The 27,263-nt window shown below is 43.3% G+C and overlaps 1 protein-coding gene across 1 annotated transcript; it reads left to right on the plus strand.

Moving 5' to 3' along the window:
* The first annotated feature begins 887 nt into the window (after positions 1-887).
* LOC139460302 (aminopeptidase Ey-like) lies at positions 888-26,898 on the plus strand. The gene is made up of 21 exons (XM_071241794.1): positions 888-1,149; positions 2,396-2,858; positions 3,577-3,747; positions 3,952-4,063; positions 7,210-7,330; positions 8,143-8,294; positions 9,129-9,242; positions 9,662-9,796; positions 10,824-10,889; positions 11,386-11,455; positions 11,919-12,090; positions 13,079-13,179; positions 14,188-14,318; positions 15,202-15,257; positions 16,859-17,006; positions 17,393-17,472; positions 18,078-18,188; positions 18,863-19,030; positions 20,685-20,825; positions 25,365-25,443; positions 26,761-26,898. The coding sequence occupies exons 1-21, from the start codon at positions 888-890 to the stop codon at positions 26,896-26,898; spliced, it is 2,991 nt and encodes a 996-aa protein (XP_071097895.1).
* The last annotated feature ends 365 nt before the right edge of the window (positions 26,899-27,263 follow it).

Here is a 27,263-nt window from a genome sequence, read left to right on the forward strand (position 1 = left end):
TAAGTGATGTGTCAGTCGGACAGTGACAGTAGCCAATATAGTTCCAACTGAAATCTGTTTCATATACAGTGGCGAAGCAACATATACGCAAAAAAACAATTGTTTTTAATTGCCTTTCGCGGCAATCCATCGGTCTGTCCGCTAGAGTAACTGCCCTTTTACTAGTCTATGAGACGTCACGGCCACGGTCAGACGTTGTTGACAGTCGGTCTGTCCTGTCATAACGTTAAGAAGTGTAGTCAGATGTACACACAGCGACAAAACGAAACAAGGTAACAATTCAAACATATTTCGGCCAAATGCAACTATTTTAATTTGTGGAGAAGGTTTCAAGCCGCAGAGATCTACAGGCACAGATATGGCTACTGATCCCGCTTGGCTAGGCCTCGTGCCCTCGGAAAATTGTTTCCAAATTTACATCTCCAAAGTTGCCAAAACTTATAAAATGCCTAAGCGACGTCACAGTTAGACACTGATTTTCAGTATATTAGACTGTTCTTTGGATAATGATAGCAATTATCACTGGAGTTTATCCAGATTCCCGATGGTTAATTCTGACTCGATCGCCGAATGACGAGGGCGACGCCATGTTTGTTTATAAACAGTGAAAGTAGTCCCTACTTGACCTTTGATATTTGCATCTCTATTCGCATATGACCCCAATCGATATCGTTTTTATCCGTTGGCTTTATCCTGCCGAGAAACCTACCCATTATATGATAAATTGTTGTATCCATGCCCTGGTTGGTTTGTTTGTATCTCCCGTCCAATTGTACACAGACACATCATAACTGACGCTACTATAAATACTGACTGCCAGATGCACGGACAATATCCCACTGGTGCCTTTCACCGGGTCTCCAGACAAGGTACGTGTAGCTGCCGCCATGTCGGACTCCACCGTGCCCATCACTGTAGAATCTGCAGTCCGCTCCCAAGGACAAACAAGGTTTTATGTCTCCACCATCCATGGCTTCATTCTGCTGCTGCTGCTGGTGGCGCTCTCCGTGGGAGTGGGGGTAGTTGTCCACTTTTCTGGGGGTCAGGGATTGGTATGTCGGTGTGACAACACCCCCGGGATCAGCACCCCCGAGGCCATCACACAGATGTGTATTGACACGATCAAGAAGGGCACGGGAGAGGAATTATGTAAGTACAAGATGTGTTAATTCTAAGACGCCGAAATGTGCCGTGTAGAGCTGCCCTCAGAAACATACGATCGTTGGTTCGAACCCCAGATTAGCCCTGATTCTGTGTTTTGTGGGGTTGATCTGCACCAATTAGTGTTCTTGATGAGGGTGTTAGTACCTATACCGAAACGTCGCTATAATAGTGCCTTAAAGATGTTGTTATCCGCGAATGTCGACCACTTTGTAATCCGCGTTCTTTGGTTCACCGGGGGCACGGGTGGCCCAGTCGTCTAAGGCGCCGCAATTCGCTGTGCAGAGTTGCGTCCCCTGGACACGCCAGAAACCTATCATTGTGGGTTCGAATCCCGGTTCACCCCGATTATGTTTCTAGGTTTGTCAGCACCATACCCGTGCTCGTGGGTTTCACCGAAGTGGTAAACGTCTGAGACCTGCATCACTTCGGGCTTTCCTCCCAAATTAAGCTGACACGCCGTGATATAACTGGAATAATGTTAAAAGCGGCGTTAAACCCAACTCACTCACTCTTTGGTTCACCATGGTAGGCCGGTCCACCCTGCGCTTCGTGTTTTCCTCTCACATCAAAAGGACACGATGTGATATGACTGAAATACAAGGTAGACACAATTTTATGGATAACAACTTGTTTAATACTGTTATTCATAAAATTGTGTCCACCTTGTCATCCGTCAACTTCTAAGTCATGTCTATCAAACAATTTATGACTGAAATACTGTTCAACTGCTACAACCAAATGTATTACAAACATGAATAATATATTTGATGCTACTTAAATGCAAAATAATATTGGCAAAGTAAATGATTTCACATATGTCTTCATAGTAAATTGTTTAATTCTCACCAGCCAGGTAAATCAGGTTAAATCCTTAGGATTTATAAAGTTTCATACTTGTACTACGAGCAGCAGATTGTTTTTAATATATGACTCCATTAATGGTGTGTTATTATGTGCAAAATGTCAGTTTATAACATATGTATTACCTACTTTGACAATCAACATCAGTGCACGGACTTCCTTGACAAGCGTGTGTATGTGTGAGAGAGAGCGTTTGCAGAGTTGCGCCCCTTAGAAGTCCCAGAAACCTGTGATCAGCCCTAATTATGTTTGTCAACACGACATCCGTGCTCGTGGGTTCACCAAAGTGGTAAACACCTGAGACCTGACTTCCGGCTTCCCTCCCACTGAAACTGAAATATGCCTCTTTCAAAAATACCTGTTGTTCCAGGTGAAGTGTGCTCCGATGACTCCCCAGCATCAACTCCTCCAACTGCACCAGCGCCGGCAGGGGCTCCTCTGAACTACCGCCTCCCTATATCCACCCGACCGTTTCTCTATACCCTTGTTCTCTATCCAAACATATATGGCGAAAACAAAGACAACTTTGATTTTCAAGGAAATGTGAAGATAGACACAGTTGCCGAAGACGCTTCAATGACTATAACATTCCATGCCCACCCTTCGCTAAATATCGATAATTCAAGCCTCCGAGTGACCGATGGGAACACATCGTCTCTAGTGGGCGTGGCCGGTTCATCCTATGAAGCGGTGCGGGAGTTTTATACCCTGCACCTGGCGCAACGGCTGGTTGTGGGGCACCACTACCAGATTGACATCAGTTTCGGGGCCCCGTTGTCCGACTCAGGAACTGGACTTTACTTTGCCCAGTATAATGAGAATGGCCAGACAGTGTAAGTTCATCGTATCGTCATATCGAATCACATCATAGCCAATGCGTATCGTATCGCATCGTATCATATCGTATCGTATCATGTCATGTCATATCATGTCAGATGATATCACTCATGTCGTGACTTTTCGTATCATATCGTATCATATCATATCATATCATATCATATCATATCATATCATATCATATCATGTCATATCATATCATATCATATCATATATAATATTAGATTATTTCATGTCATGGCGTTGATATATATAATATATCATGTCGTATCGTATCACATATCATTCTCATGCCAAATAGTATTGTATCATTTCCCGTCGTATCCGAGCATATCGTATTGAATCATACCTCTTCTCAAATTTCTTATGGTATCACAACCTATTCTCACTCATATATCATATTTTCCGTATCATATATCATGTTATCTATCATACATCAAATCACAAGGATACCGCATCGTATCAATTCCCATACATCATCGTGTCTTATCCTAGCATATATCATCTGTCATATATCGAATCGTATCATATCGCATCGTATAATATATCATATCATGTCATTTCTTATATTTAATATCGTATCATATGTTTCTATTCAACAGACGTGGATTAATTAGATCATAATTTCTTCATAACGATTTCACAATATTCCACAAACTATTTTATCGTATTGACGTTGGTGGTCTTGACTGCTGAATTTCCTGAATTGTTCAGCTACCTGGCGACAACCAAGTTCGAGGCTCCACACGCCAGGAAGGCGTTTCCCTGCTTTGACGAGCCTGCACTGAAAGCCCAGTTTGATATCACACTGCTGAGAAGGGAGGGAGGGGGTAGGAATTACACAGCCCTCTCCAACGCACCACGCCTCAAGACCGAACCGGCCAGGTAAGGAAAAACAAAGAGAAAATTGAATAAGATTTTTTGTTACCTTACTATTATTTTAAGATTTTTGTGTTTCAGGTAAATTATTTCTTTTCGTTATTTTTTTAGAAGTGGGACACAATATTGTCCATCAAACACGATCTCAGTTTCAAATGAAACTATTATCGGCATTATTTTGAAAAAAGGGATTCCGTTCTTGTGTTGCAGTAACGGGATGGTTGCAGACACATTTGAGAGGACGGTGACGATGTCAACGTACCTCCTAGCGTTCATCGTATGCGACTACGAGTACTTGGAAGATATTGCAAGCAATGTTACTGTAAGCATCACTAAATGCTCCTTTTGTGAATCTTGGCGAGTCAGTGCCAAAACAAAATTTATAATTGTTATCCTCACAGCAAAGCTAACATAACTTATACACACTGAGGACGCGTGATGATCCGTGGTAGAATAGGTCCTCAGCAACCCAAGCTTGCCGTAAAAGGCGACTGTGCTTGTCGTAAGAGGTGAGTAACAGATCGGGTGGTCAGGCTCGCTGACTTGGTTGATGCATGTCATCGTATCCCAATTGCATGGATCGATGCTCATGATATCAACCACTGGATTGTTTGGTACATACAAAGTCATACTTATTCACTCACCTATACAAACTGACTCCGTCGTCAAAGGCGCCGCAATTCTCAGTGCCAAATGTTGCTACCTGATCATTCAAGAATTTGCTATTTGTGATTTTGAATCGCAGATTCACCATAATAATGGTCAGCACAATACCCGAGCTCGTTAGTTTCGCCTCTACGATCTGCTTAACTTCGGACTTTCTGCAAACAATAAGCTGACACGCTGTGATATAACTGTGTGAGTGAGTGAGTGAGTGAGTGAGTTTGGTTTAACGCCGCTTTGAACAGTATTCCAGTTATATCGCAGCGTGTCAGCTTAATGTGGGAGGAAAGCCCGAAGTGATGCAGGTCTCAGACGTTTACCACTTCGGTGAAACTGATAAAAGTGAAACCAAAGATGCAACTCTCTCACTCAAAATAAATCGTCAACTTGGATGTACTATATTGGCTAAATTTTATAAAAAGAATGCATATTCATTTCGAGTATACAATCGTCAACGATCTTATAAACAAACTAAGAATGGTCGTCAAATCAAATTTCGCTCATTAGCGTCAGAAATGCTGGGCTCAGTTGTGGTGACGTCACTTCCGGTTTGGCATGGTATATGTCATACATAAATGGAGGTGAAACTCCCTGTGGTATTGACCGCCTCCGTGGTCTAGAGCGTCCGCGCGGAGAGCGGAAGGTCCGGGGTTCGATTCCCGACCGCGTCACACCAAAAGACGTTAAAAGATGGTACTTGTTGTTACCCTGTCTGGCCCTCGGCATTAAGGGGCTAAAACAAGGACTGGTCGACTCGGAGTCAGTAGACTGTGTCTGAGTGGGGTATTCATGTTAAACTGCGACATGGTATCTCAGTGAGCTGGCACTATAAATCGGCATCAGTCCGGACCAGTACAAGCAGCCACACAAACACACACACGTACATGCAAGTCGCTATATAAGTGCAATAATATTGGACGCGACGTTAAACCCCATTTCACCTCACCTCACCTAGATAAATTAATGGAGGTGAAACTCCCTGGGGTATCGCAGATGCATGGCGTGAAACCCAACGTTCATACTCACTGATGCAATATGTTGTGTTAATGGATAATCAGTGAATGTGACGGATGCGTACAATATGAGTATCATAAGAAATGCCGCCCAGTGGTGTAAACGTTGAATCATTTCTTATATCCGAACTTCACATGACGTGTAAACACTCGATATGATATGTGGACAAGTTGTGAATTACAGCGACTTCTACTCTCTTATGACCATAAATAAGGTCGTATGTTTATATACACTCCCAGTTCAGTGCGTCTTGACCTGCTTGTACATGATAGACACTCCCAGTTCAGTGCGTCTTGACCTGCTTGTACATGATAGACACTCCCAGTTCAGTGCGTCTTGACCTGCTTGTACATGATAGACACTCCCAGTTCAGTGCGCCTTGACTTGCTTGTACATGATAGACACTCCCAGTTCAGTGCGCCTTGACCTGCTTGTACATGATAGACACTCCCAGTTCAGTGCGCCTTGACCTGCTTGTACATGATAGACACTCCCAGTTCAGTGCGCCTTGACTTGCTTGTACATGATAGACACTCCCAGTTCAGTGCGCCTTGACCTGCTTGTACATGATAGACACTCCCAGTTCAGTGCGTCTTGACCTGCTTGTACATGATAGACACTCCCAGTTCAGTGCGCCTTGACCTGCTTGTACATGATAGACACTCCCAGTTCAGTGCGCCTTGACCTGCTTGTACATGATAGACACTCCCAGTTCAGTGCGCCTTGACCTGCTTGTACATGATAGACACTCCCAGTTCAGTGCGCCTTGACCTGCTTGTACATGATAGACACTCCCAGTTCAGTGCGCCTTGACCTGCTTGTACATGATAGACACTCCCAGTTCAGTGCGCCTTGACCTGCTTGTACATGATAGACACTCCCAGTTCAGTGCGCCTTGACCTGCTTGTACATGATAGACACTCCCAGTTCAGTGCGCCTTGACCTGCTTGTACATGATAGACACTCCCAGTTCAGTGCGCCTTGACCTGCTTGTACATGATAGACACTCCCAGTTCAGTGCGCCTTGACCTGCTTGTACATGATAGACACTCCCAGTTCAGTGCGCCTTGACCTGCTTGTACATGATAGACACTCCCAGTTCAGTGCGCCTTGACCTGCTTGTACATGATAGACACTCCAAGTTCAGTGCGCCTTGACCTGCTTGTACATGATAGACACTCCAAGTTCAGTGCGCCTTGACTTGATTGTACATGATAGACACTCCCAGTTCAGGGCGTCTTGACTTGATTGTACATGATAGACACTCCCAGTTCAGGGCGTCTTGACTTGATTGTACATGATAGACACTCCCAGTTCAGGGCGTCTTGACTTGATTGTACATGATAGACACTCCCACTTTAGGGCGCCTTGACTTGATTGTATATGATAGACACTCCCTGTTCAGGGCGCCTTGACTTGATTGTACATGATAGGCACTCCCTGTTCAGGGTGCCTTCACTTGATTGTACATGATAGACACTCCCAGTTCAGGGCGTCTTGACTTGATTGTACATGATAGGCACTCCCTGTTTAGGGCGCCTTGACTTGATTGTACATGATAGACACTCCCAGTTCAGTGCGTCTTGACTTGATTGTACATGATAGACCCTCCCAGTTCAGGGCGTCTTGACTTGATTGTACATGATAGACACTCCCAGTTCAGGGCGTCTTGACTTGCTTGTACATGATAGACACTCCCAGTTCAGGGCGTCTTGACTTGATTGTACATGATAGACACTCCCAGTTTAGGGCGTGTTGACTTGATTGTACATGACACACTGCTACTTTCAGTATCGGACCTTTGCGATGCCCAAGAAGATTCAATATGCAGACAAGGCTCAGATGCATGGGATGAAGATGTTTAACAGATTATCCGAGTACTTCAAGCCTCCCTATGTGTACGATAAACTGGGTTGGTTAGCTTCAACATTACACACAATAAGCTTATTTCGAACACTGCTAAGCACCCTACATCCATTTGGAGTGAGTGAGTGAGTGAGTGAGTGGGTGAGTGAGTGAGTGAGTGAGTGAGTGAGTGAGTGGGTGGTTGGGTGGGTGGTTGAGTGAGTGAGTGAGTGAGTGAGTGAGTGAGTGAGTGAGTGAGTGGGTGGGTGGGTGAGTGAGTGAGTGAGTGAGTGAGTGAGTGAGCACCCTACATCCATTTGGAGTGAGTGAGTGAGTGAGTGGGTGGGTTGGTGGTTGAGTGAGTGAGTGAGTGAGTGAGTGAGTGAGTGAGTGAGTGAGTGAGCACCCTACATCCATTTGGAGTGAGTGAGTGAGTGAGTGGGTGAGTGAGTGAGTGAGTGAGTGAGTGAGTGAGTGAGATTTTACGCATCTTGTAACAATACTCTAGCATGATCCCAATACTGCAACAGGGGCCAATCGAGTCAGGGTCTTCGTCTTGTTAGGAGGCAAGAGGAGCCCGGCATTTCGATGTTCAGAGGTGCGAAACCTATGATTGGTTTGAATCCGAGATTCTCCCAGATTATGTTTCTAGGTTTGTCAGTACCAAACACATGCTTTTTGTAAGTACTAAAGTACTGACCCACATTATTTGGACTTTCTTGATGGCGTGTCTTTGCTGATGATTTCAGTCACTTTGTTTTTTTTCTGGCACAGACCCTATGATTAATAAGTTGACGTCATAGAGTTGCAATATTGCTTTGTGCGTCTTTAAACAACAAATACACAAAATCCTACCGAAATCTGATTTCTACATTATAGACAACATCGTCATCCCCGACTTCGTGGCTGGAGCTACGGAGAGTTGGGGTCTCATCCCCTACAGGGAAGCTCTACTCTATGAACCTGGGGTCTCCTCAGCCTCTGATGAGAACTGGATAGCGGAGGTCATCGCTCACGAGATTGCACATATGGTATGATTCTTATTTTGGTGTGCTGAAACTTTAACGATAGTATTGTCTTGTCATCTTTGTCTAAAACATGACTGATGTGTCAGGTGTTATTAAATGCATAAATACAATAAAAACACCCCTTATTACTGGCAGAAATCTTTCCAATGATATCGCCCTGATAATCAAATTTAGGGATAACAAATATGTTGCTCCTCCTTCTTCTTCCTCCTCCTTCTTCGTCTTCTTAATTTGCTTCTGTTCTTTCTTTCCTCCTCCTTCCATTTCTTCGTCAACTCCTTCTTCTTCTGCTCTTCCTGCTCCTCCTCCCCTATCTGCTCCTCTCTTCTTCCTTCTTTGCCTTCTTTTCCTTCTTCTTCTTCTCCTACTTCATCTGCTCCGCTCTTCTTCCTTCTTTGCCTTCTTTTCCTTCTCCTTCACTCTTCATCTGTTTCTCTCTTCTTCCTTCTCTTCTTCCTTATTTGCCTTCTTCTCCTCTTTCTTCTCCTCCTTCGCCTGCTCCTTTTCTCTTGTTCCTTATCTACTTTCTTCTCTTCTTCCTTCTTTGCTTTCTTCTCCTCCTTCACCTGCTCCTTTTCTCTTCTTCCTTCTCTTCTTCCTTCTTTGCCTTCTTTTCTTTCTTCATCTCCTCCTCTCTTCTTCCTCTTTTGCCCTCTTCTTATCAGCTTCCTCCTTTTGTTCTCCCCCTTCCCTTCTCTTCTTCCCTCTTCACCTTCTTTTCCTATTTATTCTCCTCTTCTTCCATTTTCCTATTACTATATAATCACTGGAATTGTTATTATTATTGTAAGTATTAGTATTAGTATTGTGTATAAACGTCTACCTTTCTGTGATCAGTGGTTCGGTAACCTGGTGTCGCCAAAGTGGTGGAGCTGGTTGTGGTTAAACGAAGGACTTGCATCCTTTCTTGACTACCACATAGTTGCAGAGATCTACCCAAGCTGGAAGATGGTAGGTTAATGGAGATTATAGAGGTGGTCTGTATCTGGATCGGACTCTAAAAAAGAAAAAGACTATATTAATTCAGAAATTAAAATTTAATTACCGTATATATTCAGTAAAAATTATAATACAACATTAATTCAGCAATAAATAAGCAAGGCAACATCTTAACAGATTGGATAATCGAGTATGTGCGAAGCCTCTGAATCGTATTTTGTCGCATGTAAAGGACAATTAAATTAGTTTATGACCATTGATGGCATGATATATAAATTAAAAACTTAAAGTTCTGTACCTGCTTTTGTTGAGATGGTATATTACTTTTGGTATTTTGCAAGCACGTGTTATAATGTTCGCCTAAGACCTAAGGCACGCTATAGACATACACAACCAGGAAGGGAAGGTCAATATCAGTTGTTTTGTTTCAGCTGGACATTCATGTTGCTGCAAGCACTCACGGTGTGATGTCATCCGACAGTCTGACGTCATCGCATCCCCTCACTGCTGACGTCATGTCACCGGGAGATATCAGCTCTATATTTGACAGTGTCACATACTCTAAGGTATGTGCTACATGTACATGGGGTCACAGGGTCATGTGACCGAGCCCTCCCGGTTGATAGATAGCCCCAATAATATGGCGTCCGCATGATTGATCGGGGCCAATTATGATGATGATGATGATGATGATGATGATGATGATGATAAATAAATGCAGCAAAGAGGGTTTGGGTGATCCTGGAACAGTCAGGTTGGTTAGGCTCATCATCAGCTTAGGGCCCTTGCCCTCTCTACGCGCAGCCCAGATTGTCAGAAGGGCTGCATTCCTGGCAACACATTCGGGTACTCTCCCAATGTCAGTAAACAGATTGGGAGGTACCAAACCTAAGGTACCGGGAACAATGGGGAGTCGGACAACTTGGTACTTGAGATGCAATCGTGACATTTCAAAAGCGAGGGCTGCATATTAGTCATGTTTTTCCTCAATCTTGTCAATGGCATTAGTGTCAAAAGGGACAGAAAGTAACTATAAATGATTTCATTGGATTTATCGAAAAGGATACGAACAGGTTTGTTGGCCTGGATAGGTCTGTGGCTGTGTACATGCCCATTCCAAAGAATTTTGTATTTATCGTTTTCCATGACGCCCTCTATATATTCTGGGTCGTACCATGGATGGACCTCTGAGTCGAAACCACAAGCGAGGTGTTTGTGCCAAAGCTGGGCATCCACAGACAAAGTGGTGGACAGTCCCATTAAATTCACTGCATCATCTACATTTCATATTTACATTTTGATGCAAAATCACACTGGGAAGTGACTGGTCCTGAGCAGCAAACAGAAAGCCTTCTGTTTCACTGTTCAGGCCAGACGACTTCATCCAAGCAAAGGACTCTGCAGGATTGCTGATCTTCTCAACACACTGCACAAAAACTCTGGGCCGACTTCATATGGCACTTTGCATGGTTGACACTCATTTCTGTACCGTCAAGCAGTACAGAACCATCAACAAAATTATTATTATTGTTGTTATTTTTATTATTATGCCCAGGTGTAGGAAAACTAACAAATACTATTTTTGTTCTTAAGGGCGCCGCTATCGTGCGTATGATGCACCTCGTGATGGGGCAGGACTTGTTTATTAAAGGATTGAACGTGAGTTAAACTGATAAAAGTTTGCGAATTGTGAAAGTGTAGGACACGACTTTGATCAAACCATGCTGCCTTTTGTTAAGGCTACTTTTATCTGGCTTTAAAGCACTTATGTAATTAATGTAATAACTCTCCTATGTAGGGTATTGTATAACATGCTTTATGTAACATGGGTTGGTCAAGCATAAAAATCAAGATTGTACGAAAAATAGAGTCAATAAAACTTTGACAATAATGCATTCGAAAATTTGAAGGACTAGTTAATCTTCTGTTGACAGCCATAACAATTACATGTACTATTCATAGGTTCACAGGTACTCCAAACAATGTGTGGCTTTGTTCTCACGTAAACGCTATGAAATACGGCCTGGGAGCTTTGTCAGAGACAGAATATTCTATTCTATTCACGTATCATACAGTATCATACTATCAATCCCTTACATGCACGCTTCCTTGCATGACATTACTTTGTTAATTCGATACATTTGTGTCTTATCAGCGCTACCTTGCAACACATGCCTTTGGTAATGCTGAACACAACGACCTGTGGAAGGCCTTGACAGAGATAAGTATCATTTACACAAATCATTTAGTTCATCAAGACTTCTAATGCTTCAGCTTGGTGAGAGTGGTGGCGCAACTTCGTGGTTAGAGCGTTCGCGCGTCACAATGAAGACACTGTTCGTTTGTCGTAACGGGATCTCGCGGTCAGCCTCGCGGACTTTGTCATCATGCATGTCATCATATCCAAGTTCCGTAGATCGATGCCTATGGTGTCAATCAGTAGATATTCTGGCCCAAACGTGATTATTTACAGACATATAACTGGAATAACAGAAAATAAATATGACCAAATACTCAGGATGTATCGATGATTTCTTGGACAATGTCCAAACGAGGTCAATGTCAAATGTACACGTTAGAGATAAAACGGTAGAGGTTGTGCTTAACATTTTCCTAGATGTATGTGTGATGACGTCACCTTGTAGATTGTTGTTGTTATTATAACTGTTACGTCATCTCCTCAAGAAGCCCAGGCCAACTCAGTAGATCTGGACATGACGGAAATCATGGACTCCTGGGTTACTCAGATGAACTACCCTGTCGTCCATGTTGCTGTGGGATCAGGAACGGTAACTCTAACACAGGAACGATTTCTGTCTTCGGCTGGGGAAAATCCCGACCAGGATGCTGGAAAATACGGGTACGATATGTTTAACGTACAGATTGATATGGCTAACTGAGCATTCCTTGTACAACCGATACCCATCACATGCTAAGGATTGACTCTATATTATCGGGGGCTCTATAATTTTGCGGCATCGGTAAATCTCGTCATCCATACCCCTGTCGACTGTTACCTTATGAAAATCTAAGCACGATATTTCATCACTTGATCGAATACAGGCCTCATTGCTGTATGTCACGGCTCTTCGTAAGTATACGTGTTAACTTTTCTATGATAACTTAACTTTTTGAAATGGAATTACCCCTACCTCCATTCGAAATTGGTTAGAAAAGAACCCATTTGGTTGGAAAATGTCCCTTGACCTAACCTAGGCCGTATGCATATTGATTATCCATAATCCAAAACAAGTGATGTAAACTACACAATCCACATGTATCAGACCACAAAATGGCGATACCGCGATACTATGGAGTTGCCCTCCCTTTAGTCGCTCATGACGACGACTTTCTTTACCGAACTCGGGAAAAAAAATCAGCATAAGACAATTCTTATTGATGTGTTATGAAATTTGAACAAAAAACAAGAAACATTTTGATATGACATACTACATAGGTTAGTAAGCGTTCGCAAATGCGATCCATTATAAATTAACTGCAGCGATGATATTGCGTACCATACTTTATATGGGACAGACACCATCGACTCAACATCGGGATGCTGATTGAAATAGGTCCTGGCGCATGTAAAGAAGGGTTGGCCGTGGTTGGTGCAATCTGTTTTTATTTTTATGTACTTTTGCCGTCATGAAAAGGATGGCTTTCATATGGACGTTTTCATTCATTATTCACATCAATTGCGTCACTTTGCCGTGGAACTTTTGGCAAACAATAAAAACAACAACATTGTAACGAAGTTGCCAAGCAGCTGGAAGATGTATAATGATCAAGATATCTTCACCTATATCCGTGCCCCAGTGGGTAATATTTTGAAGTTTCCGTCTAAGGTACAAGTGGACAATTCCTATCACTTACACAACAAGCGATAACGTCAAGTTTACCAGCGCGCCCTCTGATGTCCACTATTTCAAGTACAACGAGGACAGTCGTGAGTTGTTGAGAAACTACCATTGAGAGCATATGGCGTCAGTGAGTGATTGGGTGGTTCTGTTGGCGAATGTATGGTTCTGTTGGCGAATGAATGGTTCCGTTTGTGAGTGAGTGAGTGAGCGGTTCTGTTGGTGAGTGAGTGGTTCTGTTGGCGAGTGAGTTGTTCTGTGGCGAGTGAGTGGTTCTATTGGCGAGTGAGTGGTTCTGTTGGTGAGTGAGTGGTTCTGTTGGCGAATGAGTGGTTCTGTTGGTGAGTGAGTGTTTCTGTTGGCGAATGAGTGGTTCTGTTGGCGAATGAGTGGTTCTGTTGGCAAATGAATGGTTCCGTTTGTGAGTGAGTGAGTGAACGGTTCTGTTGGTGAGTGAGTGGTTCTGTTGGTGAGTGAGTTGTTCTGTGGCGAGTGAGTGGTTCTATTGGCGAATGAGTGGTTCTGTTGGTGAGTGAGTGGCTCTGTTGGCGAATGAGTGGTTCTGTTGGCGAGTGAGTGAATGGTTTTGTTGGTTGGCGGGTGAGTTTGATTTGTTCTGGTGGTTGGTGAATGAGTTAGTTTGGGCCGCATTTATTTAGGTCTCAGAGGTATACCAGTGAAACCCCACCAGTTGACAATGTACATCACAAGGGACGCAACTCTGCACAGTGTGAGTGAGGTGTGTTTTAGCATAATTATGGCTTTTGTCGCTTATATTAACGCCTCTGGAACCAGTTATTTTGTTATATCACGGCGTGTCAGTTGTATACTCAGAAACGCCAAGGGTGCCCAAGCGATCTCAGGTGCCAATTCGCTTTGCAGAGCTGAATCCCAGATGTGCCAGAAACGCGCCTAAGATCTTGGGGTCGAATTCCGGTTTGCCATGACGACATGTCTATGTACTTCAGCTTTCTAGTTATGGGTTTCACTCCAGTGGTAAACGTCTTAGACTTGCATCACGTCGTGGTATAACTGAAATAAGCGGCGTTAACCGAAACCCACTCACTCGCTTACATTATAATGGTCGTGTTTTGAAGTGGAGCTGAACGTGGATGTGCCGAACGGTGGATGGATCCTAGTGAATATTCAGGAGTGTGGTTTCTTCAGGGTCAACTACGACACAAACAACTGGAATAACATCATCAACACTTTGTCATCAAACCATAAGGTAATTTGACACATTCCTACTTTCTGTTTGATTCGCATTCGAGAAGTGATTGAGTAAGTATGAAAAAGAAGAATCTACATCGAAACCTCGTTTTTGAAATAAACCAGAAGTTGTTATCCATAAAGTTGTACGTTTCTTACATTCTTAATATGATAATGACTAAACGGTAACACACGGTAATCCTCTCTTTATCATGTTATGGCATCTTAAAATTATCAATGTGTATGAGAATCATTCACAAATGGAATTCGCGTAGGAATACAACGCCAGAGTGAACCGCCCCATTTAATATATAGTGCCAAATTATGTGCAGGCACTGTTCCTTTACTAAAGCATTTACAGATCTGATAACTTGTATCTCCTGCTACAACGTTTTGTTTGGGTGCTGGTGGGAGGGGGCGGTGGACGTTAGTCAAAGATGTTTGAGCAAGTGGGTATCTCTGCTAGATGCTTTCTTTTTATATTTTTTTACTTGTGAAATCAGTCATATTGACTTACCGTATTGATAACGCTATCTTTTTTACATGTATGTACCCATGATCCATTTGCAGGACATAATATCTCTCGAATCAACTAGTCAACAAACTAGCCAGCCAACCAACCAAATCAAATCAAATCAAATCAAATCAAATTGAATCGAATTCAAATTCAAATGCAAATTCAAATCAAATCAAAGTAGTACGAGAAAGGTAGAAGTATGCATATAGGCCAATCAAATTCTTTGCTAGTGTTATGACACACGTGACAGGTTATGTTTCCCTGCTCACGTAGTGCCACGTGGGTATTAAACATATGGTTTTTGAAGATATAAATTTGTCACGTGGATTTAATATAAATCGTGCTGATATCTGCCTAAACAAAGTTGTATATTTTCTTTTTTCAGATAATAGACCCAATAAATCGGGCGCAGATTATCAACGACGCTTGGAACTTAGCCAAGTAAGTTGGAATATTTACATACACCTAACAACTAAGTGCACTGCATGATTTAGAAGGTGCTACAATCCCTTAGCGTGATGTATCATACACAGTCGAGAGTAACGTCACTGAAAAGGATTCCCTCAATAGCATGCTGAAAGATGTTTACATTTTAAGTAATCAACTTTAATAATAATCATAACAATAATAATCATAATAACCTCGTGGAAGGCCAGGCCATCTCGTGAAAGGTCAGGTCTATGCGTACTTATACAGATGGAGGTCACAATGCCCAAAGAAGCATGTGAAGCACGTCAAGACGCATGATGAAAACAAGGCATTCCACAGTTTTCTTAAACGAGCCAAGGATGTGGGACGTAATCTCAATGTCAGTGTAGATGGTACAGAAATGAGTGTCAATCAAGCAAAGTGCCATATCAAATCGACCCGACTGTTTTTCAAGGAGGGGCTTTCTGAACGACTACTGTATCGAGTTAATGAGCAGTATGTTGAAAAGACCACTAACCCTGCAGAGTCATTCGCATGAAGTCGAGTGGCCTGAAAAGTGAAACAGAAGACTTCCTTTTCGCTGCCCAGGGTCGTCAATATGTGAATTTACATCCAAATGTAAATATGAAATGTAGACTATGCGATTAATTTAATAAGACTGTCCAACACATTGTCAGTGGATGCCCAGCTTTGGCACGAATCCAGTATCTTAAGCGACATAATGACGTGGCTCGATCCGTTAATTACCGTCTACGCCATGCTTGTGGTTTTGACTCAGAGGTCCATCCATAGTACGACTCAGAATATGAAGAGGGCGTCATGGAAAATGACAATTATACCATTTTTTTGGAATAGACCCGTATAGAGCCTAAGACCTTTCAAGGCCAATAACTTTGCCCTTGCCCTTTAAATCACTGAATCCTCTGTCCCTTTTGACACAAGTGTGGTGCACAAGATTCAGGAAAAAGCATGGCTAATATGCGAAATGTCACGCTTTCATCCCAGGTACCAAGTTGTCCGACTCCCCATTGTTCTCGGTACCTTAGGTTTGGTACCTCCAAATCTGTTGACTGACATTGGGAGAGTAACCGGGTTTGCTGCCAGGAATACAGCCCATCTGACGATCTGGGTAATGCAGAAGGCTGCAGTTTTTTGGAGTCTTCACATTCTCCGAAAAGTTCTGGGTGGGTTTGACTAGGCAGCGCTTCCTGTGAGAAGTCCCATTCGCTGTCTAGGCTCCGTGTAGAGGGGTCAAGGGCCCTGAGCTGATGATGAGCCTAACCAGCCTGACTGTGCCAGGGTCCAAAAATTAAGGACCAAAGCTACCTTAAAGGGCGCTAGAAGGTTTACAGTCACACTCTCATCCGACCTGGTACCCATTCACTGATGGGTAAAGAGAAGGATGTTTCTAACAAAGACCCATGTCCGAAAAGACCCTACATTTCACATGTGGTACAGCGTGGGGAAGAACCAAAACACTTGAAAATCTCAGAAGTTAGTCTTGCTGGTCTCGGGCACCCATCCATCTACTCTCCGTGCGTAATGTTTGCCGCGATTAATTAGCGATTGTTATCAACTTGCACAATGTTATATACGTGTATATGTACTTCCAGTGCAGGGATGTTGGATCAGGACACTGCACTCCGGACCGTCAATTATCTGAGCACAGATCTAGATTACGCTCCTTGGAGAGCCTTCAGCCGGGAACTTGGTTATGTGGACGCTATGTTGGAGCGTACCCAACTCTATGGAATGTTTGAGGTGATAAAGTCAGTTAGAACATAAATACATAAACAAAATTGCCTTGAGTGCTTGCCGTAAAAGGCGACTATGCTTGTCGTAAGATGCGATTAATAGGATCGGGTGGTATTGTTCGCTGACTTGGCTGATGCATTTCATCGTATCCCAATTGCGTTGATAGATTATCACGATGTCTGTCACTGGATCATTTGGTCCAGACTCGATTATTTACAGACCGCCGTCATACAGCTTGAGTGCGGCATTAAACAACAAACACACAAAAGCATTCACACGCTCACTCACTTGCCTCCTTGACTTGTGTGTATTACCAGTGTTCACAGTTACACAATACATGAGGATGGCACGATGCAGTAAACATTGCATACACCCATCATTATATATTTCAGGACTTCATGAAGAAGACCGTCAGCATCCCTTTAACAGCACTTGGTACAAACATCACCGAGGATATGGCGCCTATCGAAAAGTATGTAGAAGGATCATGGATGTTATCAAGCAGATGCAGACAGTCGTTTTACTTTACGCTAACAGTAAAATAAGGAGGAGGTACATTTAAATGTTAAATTTTAAGGTTGAGGAAAGGTTTGAAATATTAGTCTAAAATAAATGACAAGCCATTTAAATGGCTACCAACATTTTTTGCTATTTTTGGACTCCTGTAATGGACAAATTCAAGTATGATTTAAATGAGTGAAAGAGGCAAATATTTTCAAACATCGGGAATATTGCTGAGTGCGGAAATTAAACAAGAAACAAACAAACAAACAAACATGGGGAATAACTAAGCATGACTAAGTCCATGACCAAAGACGAATTTTATCATAAAATTATGTTGTACTGTTTGTTTGTACATCTGAGAAAAATAACATGTTCATGATAAAAAAATAAAAAATCCTGAAGACATTATCATTTTTTACAGTGCAATTAATCCCCAAAATGTATTTGCTGAAATGAACAAGGTCTGATTCCCTTTCGTTTGAACGTTCATAATGGTTTGTGAAGATGACGCTTCTTAATTATGTATATCCCTTGGCCGGAAAGAGCCCTTATCATTCCCTGGTCTTTTCGTAGGATTGAAATATCGCAGATGGTGTCGCTGGCATGTAACTATGACTACGAGGACTGCGTGGACACAGCTGTAAGACTCTTCTCCATCTGGATGGGGGATCACACAAACAACCCGTAAGTTGTACATTTATCTACATGCAGGTTTTAAACACGATGACATTCAGAGGTTAGGTCGGTGGGGAACGTAACGTTCAAGGTTATTTCACTTATATTGCAAGGTGCATGCATGTGTTCGGGAGCTTTGTTGTACTGGCCCTGCTTGGTATCCTAACACCGAGCCGACATTGTTTAATCCCCTAATGCCGAACGCAGAGCAAGGCAAGATGACAACATGTACCATCTGGCAACGTCTTTCGGTGTGACGCGGCAGGAAATCGAACCTCAGACAGTCCGCTCTCCGGGCAGACCCTCTACCCACTACACCACGGATTCCACAGAGTCAAAATAATGATCACGACAATTATGAATACTTTTCTAACTCAAATGCAAAGGTAACTTATGTATTGATAACTGAAGTGAGTGAGTCGGATTTTACTGTAAGCTCGAGCCAATATCACGTGGCTTGGTGTGGGGTGTGGTGCGGTAGTGTAAGGTGCGCTGGTAGCGAGGACCCCAGAAACAAGCGTCTTTCACCACTCCTTTACAGCTCTTCTGCCTAACCGCTCCCTGTTAACTAACAATTTTAATTTATTATACTTTGTTGGTTGTCATGTATGAAACGAATTCAAACATGGATTCTTACCAGTGCTGGTCAAGCAGAGTGTTCACATGTTTTCGCCATGTTCCAGGATATATCCGGACCTGCGCAGTACGTTCTACTGCACAGCAGTTAGACACGGGAGTCTGGCACACTGGGACTTTGTCTATGAGAGATATCACATGGAGCAGACCAGCTCGGAGAAGACTAGTCTGAGACAGGCTCTGTCCTGCACCAGAGAACCCTGGCTACTGCAGAGGTGGGTGTGTCACTATTATACATACGTCTGTTTGACGATGGGATTGTTTCAGATCTTAAATGTTTGTTCTAGGGGGCGGTGGGGTAGCCTTGTGGTTAAAGCGTTCGCTCGTCACGCCGAAGTCCCGGGTTCGATTCCCGACATGGGTACAATGTGTGAAGCCCATTTCTGTGTTCCCCCGCCGTGATTTTGCTGGAATATTGCTAAAAGTGGCGTATAACTGAGCTCATTTACACAGATCTTAAACAAATGCGACACAACCCTTTCCATAATATAAGAACCTATTTAAAAGAGTCCACAGTACTCCGATTATAGCGGAGGAGGCCGGTAGCTCAGTCGTCTAAGGCGCTGCAATTGGCTTTGCAGAGTTGAGTGTCTAGGACAGGCCAGAAACCTATGATCGTGGGTTCGAATCCATTTTCGTCCTGATTATGTTGCTAAACTTGTCATCACCCTTTCAGTCTTCAGACCTTCATGGTCATGGGCTCTCCTCCCACATCCAGCTGGTACGCCGTGATATAACGGGGATAAAACAAAAGTTAACTTTAAAAAATCGAAACATAACCGTGATTGTACGGATATCAAGATTCATCCACGTCTCACCACATATATAAAATACTACTTACAAAACATAATGTATTGAATTCACACAATGTTCATATTAACAATGCTTTGTTTCACATTTTCTGCTAAAATATTACTATTAGTTGTTCTGTATTGTCAAAGTGAGCATGTAGTTGTTAAATTCATTACTGTGTTTGACAACGATAGAAGTTATGTAGTTAACGTTAACTTAGTGAATGAAGGCAGGTCTACGCCACGCTTAGCAATATGCCAGTAATATCATAGCTGACGACACCAGAAAGGAACTTTACACATTGTGCTTCAAAACTCTGAAGCAGCAGACAAAGTGAATTTGCGAGGAAAGACAAATTGACCTATACTGATCACTCTTTAAAGGAAGCAATCGATCGTTCACTCTAAACGTTTCTTAATCCCCCAACGAGGCGTTTAGGGGCGGTGGGGTAGCCTGGTGGTTAAAGCGTTCGCTCGTCACGCCGAAGACCCGGGTTCGATTCCCGACATGGGTACAATGTGTGAAGCCCATTTCTGTGTCCCCCGCCATGATATTGCTGGAATATTGCTAAAAGCGTCTTTAGCGTCACTAATATTTTCTACTGTACACGCAAGGGTCCACGGTTGTGAATAGCATGAACGGATGAAGAGTGAGTGAGTATGGTTTTACGCCGCTTTTAGCAAAATTCCAGCAACATCACGACGGGGGACACCTGAAATGGGCTTCACACATTTTACCCATGTGGGAATCGAACCCGGTCAGGCGTGACGAGAGAACACTTTAACCACCAAGCTACCACATCGACCATCCAGAATTGTAGTTTTAACACCGATGTATGGCGGCGCAACGGTATAACATTGTGACGTATTTAAATCATATTGTGAGTACCAATCTTCCAGCCCTTATATTGAGGCGGTGGGGTAGTCTTGTGGTAAACGCGTTCGCTCGTCACGCCGAAGACCCGGGTTTGATTCGCCACATGGGTACCATACTCACTCACTCACTCCCCTTAGGAATTGCTTTGTCGACTTTGAGTATGTCTTGCACTTAAATGGCATTGTTTTTTTCTAATTTTAGAGTGCTGGAAATGTCCCTAAATTCAAGTGAGGTCAAAGGCCAGGACGTGTTGTCCACTGTCACATACGTGGCGAACAGCCGGTGGGGACGGGAGCTCGCCTGGAACTTTGTCAAGCATCACTTTGCTCGCCTTGGTTCTGCGTATGTTATTTGCTCCGTCAAACACTCGTCTTGTTTTCACACGGGGTTATTTCCCACAGAATCAGTTGACCATTTTATTGTCAAAGTAAAGTGTTCAAGAGAACGAGCTGAACTTTCTCTTATACAAAGTAAAGTGTCCCTGAGAAGCAGTTAATCTTTCTATTGCGCATAGTGCCCCAGAGGTCCAATTTGCCATTGTATTGTCAGAGTAAAGTGCCCCAGAGGACCATTTGGCCATTGTATTGTGCAATGTTAAGTGTCACAGAGGACCATGTATTGGCCATTGTATTGTCAGAGTAAAGTGCCCCAGAGGACCATTTGGCCATTGTATTGTGCAATGTTAAGTGTCACAGAGGACCATGTATTGGCCATTGTATTGTCAGAGTAAAGTGCCCCAGAGGACCATTTGGCCATTGTATTGTGCAATGTTAAGTGTCACAGAGGACCATGTATTGGCCATTGTATTGTCAGAGTAAAGTGCCCCAGAGGACCATTTGGCCATTGTATTGTGCAATGTTAAGTGTCACAGAGGACCATGTATTGGCCATTGTATTGTCAGAGTAAAGTGCCCCAGAGGACCATTTGGCCATTGTATTGTGCAATGTTAAGTGTCACAGAGGACCATGTATTGGCCATTGTATTGTCTGAGTAAGGTGCCCCAGAGGACCATTTGGCCATTGTATTGTGCAATGTTAAGTGTCACAGAGGACCATGTATTGGCCATTGTATTGTCTGAGTAAGGTGCCCCAGAGGACCATTTGGCCATTGTATTGTGCAATGTTAAGTGTCACAGAGGACCATGTATTGGCCATTGTATTGTCAGAGTAAAGTGCCCCAGAGGACCATTTGGCCATTGTATTGTGCAATGTTAAGTGTCACAGAGGACCATGTATTGGCCATTGTATTGTCTGAGTAAGGTGCCCCAGAGGACCATTTGGCCATTGTATTGTGCAATGTTAAGTGTCACAGAGGACCATGTATTGGCCATTGTATTGTCTGAGTAAGGTGCCCCAGAGGACCATTAGGCCATGGCATTGTGCAATGTTAAGTGTCACAGAGGACCATGTATTGGCCAATGTATTGTCTGAGTAAGGTGCCCAAGAGAACCACTTGGCCATTGTATTGTCAGAGTAAGGTGCCCAGAGGACCATTTGGCCAATGTATTGTCAGAGTTAAGTGTCAGAGAACCACTTGGCCATTGTATTGTCAGTGTAAAATATCCCAGAGGACCATTTGGCCATTGTATTGTGCAATGTTAAGTGTCCCAGAGGACTATTTGGCCATTGCATTGTGCAATGTTAAGTGTCCCAGAGGACTATTTGGCCATTGTATTGTGCAATGTTAAGTGTCCCAGAGGACTATTTGGCCATTGTATTGTGCAATGTTAAGTGTCCCAGAGGGCAATTTGGCTATTGTATTGTCAGAGTGAAGTGTCCAAGAGGACCATTTGGCCATGTTATTGTGCAATGTTAAGTGTCCCAGAGGACCATTTGGCCATTGTATTGTCAAAGTTAGATGCCCCAGAGAACCACTTGGCCATTGTGATGTCAGAGAAAGGTGGCCCAGAGAACCACTTGGCCATTGTGATGTCAGAGAAAGGTGGCCCAGAGAACCACTTGGCCATTGTATTGTCAGAGTAAGGTGCCCAAGAGAACCACTTGGCCATTGTTTTTTCAGAGTAAGGTGCCCCAGAGAACCACTTGGCCATTGTATTTTCAGAGTAAAGTGTCCCAGAGAACCACTTGGCCATTGCATTGTCAGAGTAAGGTGCCCAAGAGAACCACTTGGCCATTGTTTTGTCAGAGTAAGGTGTCCCAGAGAACCACTTGGCCTTTGTATTGTCAGAGTAGGGTGCCCGTGAGAACCAGTTGCCCATTGCATGGTCAGAGTAAAGTGTTCCAGAGGACCAGTTGACCATTGTATTATCAGAGTAAGGTGACCCAGAGAACCAGTTGACCATTGTATTGTCAGAGTAAGGTGACCCAGAGAGCTACTTTACCATTGTATTGTCAGAGTAAAGTGTTCCAGAGGACCAGTTGCCCATTGTATTATCAGAGTAAGGTGACCCTGAGAACCACTTGGCCATTGTGATGTCAAAGAAAGGTGGCCCAGAGAACCACTTGGCCATTGTATTGACAGAGTAAGGTGCCCAAGAGAACCACTTGGCCATTGTTTTGTCAGAGTAAGGTGCCCCAGAGAACCACTTGGCCATTGTATTTTCAGAGTAGGGTGCCCGTGAGAACCAGTTGCCCTTGTATTGTCAGAGTAAAGTGTTCCAGAGGACCAGCTGACCATTGTATTGTTAGAGTTAAGTGTCCCAGAGAATAACTTGCCCTTGAGTATTGTCAGAGTAAAGTGTTCCAGAGGACCAGTTGACCATTGTATTGTCAGAGTAAGGTGACCCAGAGAGCCACTTTACCATTGTATTGTCAGAGTAAAGTGTTCCAGAGGACCAGTTGACCATTGTATTATCAGAGTAAGGTGACCCAGAGAACCACTTGACCATTGTATTGTCAGAGTAAGGTGACCCAGAGAGCCACTTTACCATTGTATTGTCAGAGTAAGGTGACCCAGAGAACCACTTGACCATTGTATTGTCAGAGTTAAGTGTTCCAGAGGACAAGTTGACTATTGTATTGTCAGAGTAAAGTGTTCCAGAGGACCAGTTGACCATTGTATTATCAGAGTAAGGTGACCCAGAGAACCAGTTGACCATTGTATTGTCAGAGTAAGGTGACCCAGAGAGCCACTTTACCATTGTATTGTCAGAGTAAAGTGTTCCAGAGGACCAGTTGACCATTGTATTATCAGAGTAAGGTGACCCTGAGAACCACTTGGCCATTGTGATGTCAGAGAAAGGTGGCCCAGAGAGCCACTTTACCATTGTATTGTCAGAGTAAAGTGTTCCAGAGGACCAGTTGCCCATTGTATTGTCAGAGTAAGGTGACCCAGAGAACCACTTGACCATTGTATTGTCAGAGTTAAGTGTTCCAGAGGACAAGTTGACTATTGTATTGTCAGAGTAAAGTGTTCCAGAGGACCAGTTGACCATTGTATTATCAGAGTAAGGTGACCCAGAGAACCAGTTGACCATTGTATCGTCAGAGTAAGGTGACCCAGAGAGCCACTTTACCATTGTATTGTCAGAGTAAAGTGTTCCAGAGGACCAGTTGCCCATTGTATTGTCAGAATAAGGTGACCCTGAGAACCACTTGGCCATTGTGATGTCAGAGAAAGGTGGCCCAGAGAACCACTTGGCCATTGTGATGTCAGAGAAAGGTGGCCCAGAGAACCACTTGGCCATTGTATTGTCAGAGTAAGGTGCCCAAGAGAACCACATGGCCATTGTTTTGTCAGAGTAAGGTGCCCCAGAGAACCACTTGGCCATTGTATTTTCAGAGTAAAGTGTCCCAGAGAACCACTTGGCCATTGCATTGTCAGAGTAAAGTGTTCCAGAGAACCACTTGACCATTGTATTGTCAGAGTAAGTGTTCCAGAGGACCAGTTGACCATTGTATTGTCAGAGTAAGGTGTTCCAGAGGACCAGTTGACCATTGTGTTGTCAGAGTAAGGTGACCCAGAGGACCAGTTGGCCTTTATGTTAGTGTACTGCGTATTAGCACCAGGAAATTAGTAGGCCTTTGTATTATGCAAAGTAATAAGAATCTGTGTCATGAAACATGCATTCTTTCAATGCTATAAAACGTGATGAAAGTATTGCAACAATTTACTGTTGTACAAAATAATCATAATTAGGTATCCTTGACAGAATTGGTCCCCAGCAACATAAGCTTTTTATGTGATTTATTTGTTAGCTGTTATTGAACACTGCAATATTCCAGCTATATGACGGCTTTCTGTAAATAGTCGAGTCTGGACCAGACAATCCAGTGTCTGACATCATGAGCATAGATCAACGCAATTGGGATACGACGACAAGCTTCAACCAAGTCAGCGAGTCTCATCACCCGATCCCGTTAGTCGCCTCTAACGACAAGCATGGGTTGCTGAATACCAATTCTAACCGGATCTTCACTTGTCATACGAGGTGACTCGGGTGGCTGGGCTCGGTGTGTGTGTTATCTTCCCCCACCGGCGTGGGACGTTGCTCATATTAGCAATCACTGGTTTGTCTGGTACAGACTTTAATTTATACAGGTGTACGTCATATAGTGAGTCAGTGAGTTGGGTTTAACGCCGCTTTTAATACTATTCCATTTATATCACGGCGTGTCAGCTTAATGTGGGAGGAAAGCCCGAAGTGATGCAGGTCTCAGACGTTTACCACTTCGGTGAAACCCACGAGCACGTGTATGGTGCTGACAAACCTAGAAACATCATCGGGGCGAACCGGGATTCGAACCCACGATCATAGGTTTCTGGCATGCCCAAGGGACGCAACACTGCACAGCGAATTGCGGCGCCTTAGACGACTGGGCCACCCGTGCCCCCTCCGTCATATAGCCTCAATGGTATTAGGTGCGACGTTAATAACAACAAACATGATATAGTGTTTCATAACTATCTGTTGTTTTACAGAATAACGACACGATCCGGGCTGTACCAAGTAATCCGAGATATTTCAGAGAAGTATAACACAGAGCAAGAATATAAGAAGGTGTGATTCTTTTTAGTACAAATCCTAACCCCTTCAGACCGCCTCCGTGGTCTAGTGGTGGTGCGCGCACCCGGAGAGCAGAAGGTCCTGGGTTCGATCCCCGGCCGCGTCATTGTACAAGCAGTGCTTGGAATGCTCGTTCGATGACTACCTTGAATGTAAACTTGCCCATTCACAGGGAACGATTCGTTGTCCTCTGTCCTCCATGTTCGTTTAGGTAACCGGTATATAAAGAGGGCTGGGTGGTGGCGCTTGACTGATTTCGTGTCATCGTGCCACGATTCGTGGGCAGCTTTTCAATTTGTCGATAACGCGACAATTCGACAGGTGGTCAAAATGTCATATGTTCGCATTGTCGCGCTTCGGTAAAGGTTGACACTTTTTGTTGTTGGTTTGTTTTTGGAAGGGCGACAACACGACAGTAAGACAACGCGACAATGTCCTTTCTAGGATTCCAAAGGATTATGTTGAAAGATAAATCCTTTTCTTGTCATCAGGTCTAACCTTTCAATGTAAAGCTCAGAAGTCAATCAACCCTTGTACATTATGATGCTAGTTAAAGCATCTCTTGTTTCTCCAGCGCTATAGTGTCAAGTGCTAGTTAAAACACTACACTGGGGGCGTATGCAGTAAGGGAATCATGTTTAACGTATTAATGTAACGTGGCGTTTCAGTGTTACAAGCCCGTGTCGTTTTCTTTAACACGAGAGACTTGAATGATGACAATGACTTATAGCAATCTTAGACATAGCAGATTACTATCTTAAATTCCTTCGTCAATGCGTCAGGGGGTTGTATACAGTTAGTTTTTCCATCCCCTGAAAAACGGTCATTCTTGTTTGTTGGTTTGTTGTTTAACGCCGCACTCAGCAATATTCCAGCTTTATGACCACCGTCTGTAAATAATCGAGCCTGGACATAACAACCCAGTGATTGACGCAATACGATGACATGCAATCAACCAAATCAGCGTGCCTGAACTCTCAATCCCGCCAAACATCGCTTTATATTACAGTAAACTACGGTTATAACGAACACGCTTACAACGAACTGACGGATATAACGAACTTACTTTTTGGTCGCGACTACTTGCTGTAGTCATGCTGTATATGTACTCATAACGAACTACGGTTATAACGAACTAAAATTAGTAGTTCCTTTGAGTTCGTTATAACCGTAGTTTACTGTATATGCGAAAAGCTTCTAATCCGGACCTTCACGAGGGTTGCATTTATTCATGGGTGACAGATGGACGCAGTATATACAAACGTTTGAATTTACAATGGTCATGTTCAGGACAATGAATCAATGTTTCAGGTAGAGGACTTTATGAACAGTGGCGATGATGTGTCCGAGGCTGGGACTGCGTTTAAGGAAGTTCTGGATAGAACAACTACAAATATCAACTGGCTGACGAAGAATTATGTCGTATTTGAGACATGGCTCAAGTCCTAGACGAAAGATGCAAACTCGCCTCGAATGACTTTCTTTACAATCGCGTGTGCTCTTTGTTAAACACTGAACATTGAAGCTCTTCTGCTACGATTAAGTGATCAAAGTGTAAAATAATTTTATTTGTTTGTTTGTTGTTTAACGCCGCAGTCAGCGATATTCCAGCTATATGATGGTGGTCTGTAAAATAATGGAGTCTGGAAAAGACAATACAGTGATTGATGTCATGAGCATCGATCAACGCAATTGGGCAAATTGTTTGACATTTTCAGGCAGTTTGTAAATAGACTGATTCACTAAGGCAATTCAAAAATCGCCGAAATATTTCAATCATTATATTAATTGGCTGTACAATCTGTCCATTTATT

Source organism: Haliotis cracherodii, unplaced genomic scaffold, assembly GCF_022045235.1.
Source record: "Haliotis cracherodii isolate W230 unplaced genomic scaffold, xgHalCrac1.p SCAF_14, whole genome shotgun sequence".
NCBI lineage: Eukaryota > Metazoa > Mollusca > Gastropoda > Lepetellida > Haliotidae > Haliotis > Haliotis cracherodii.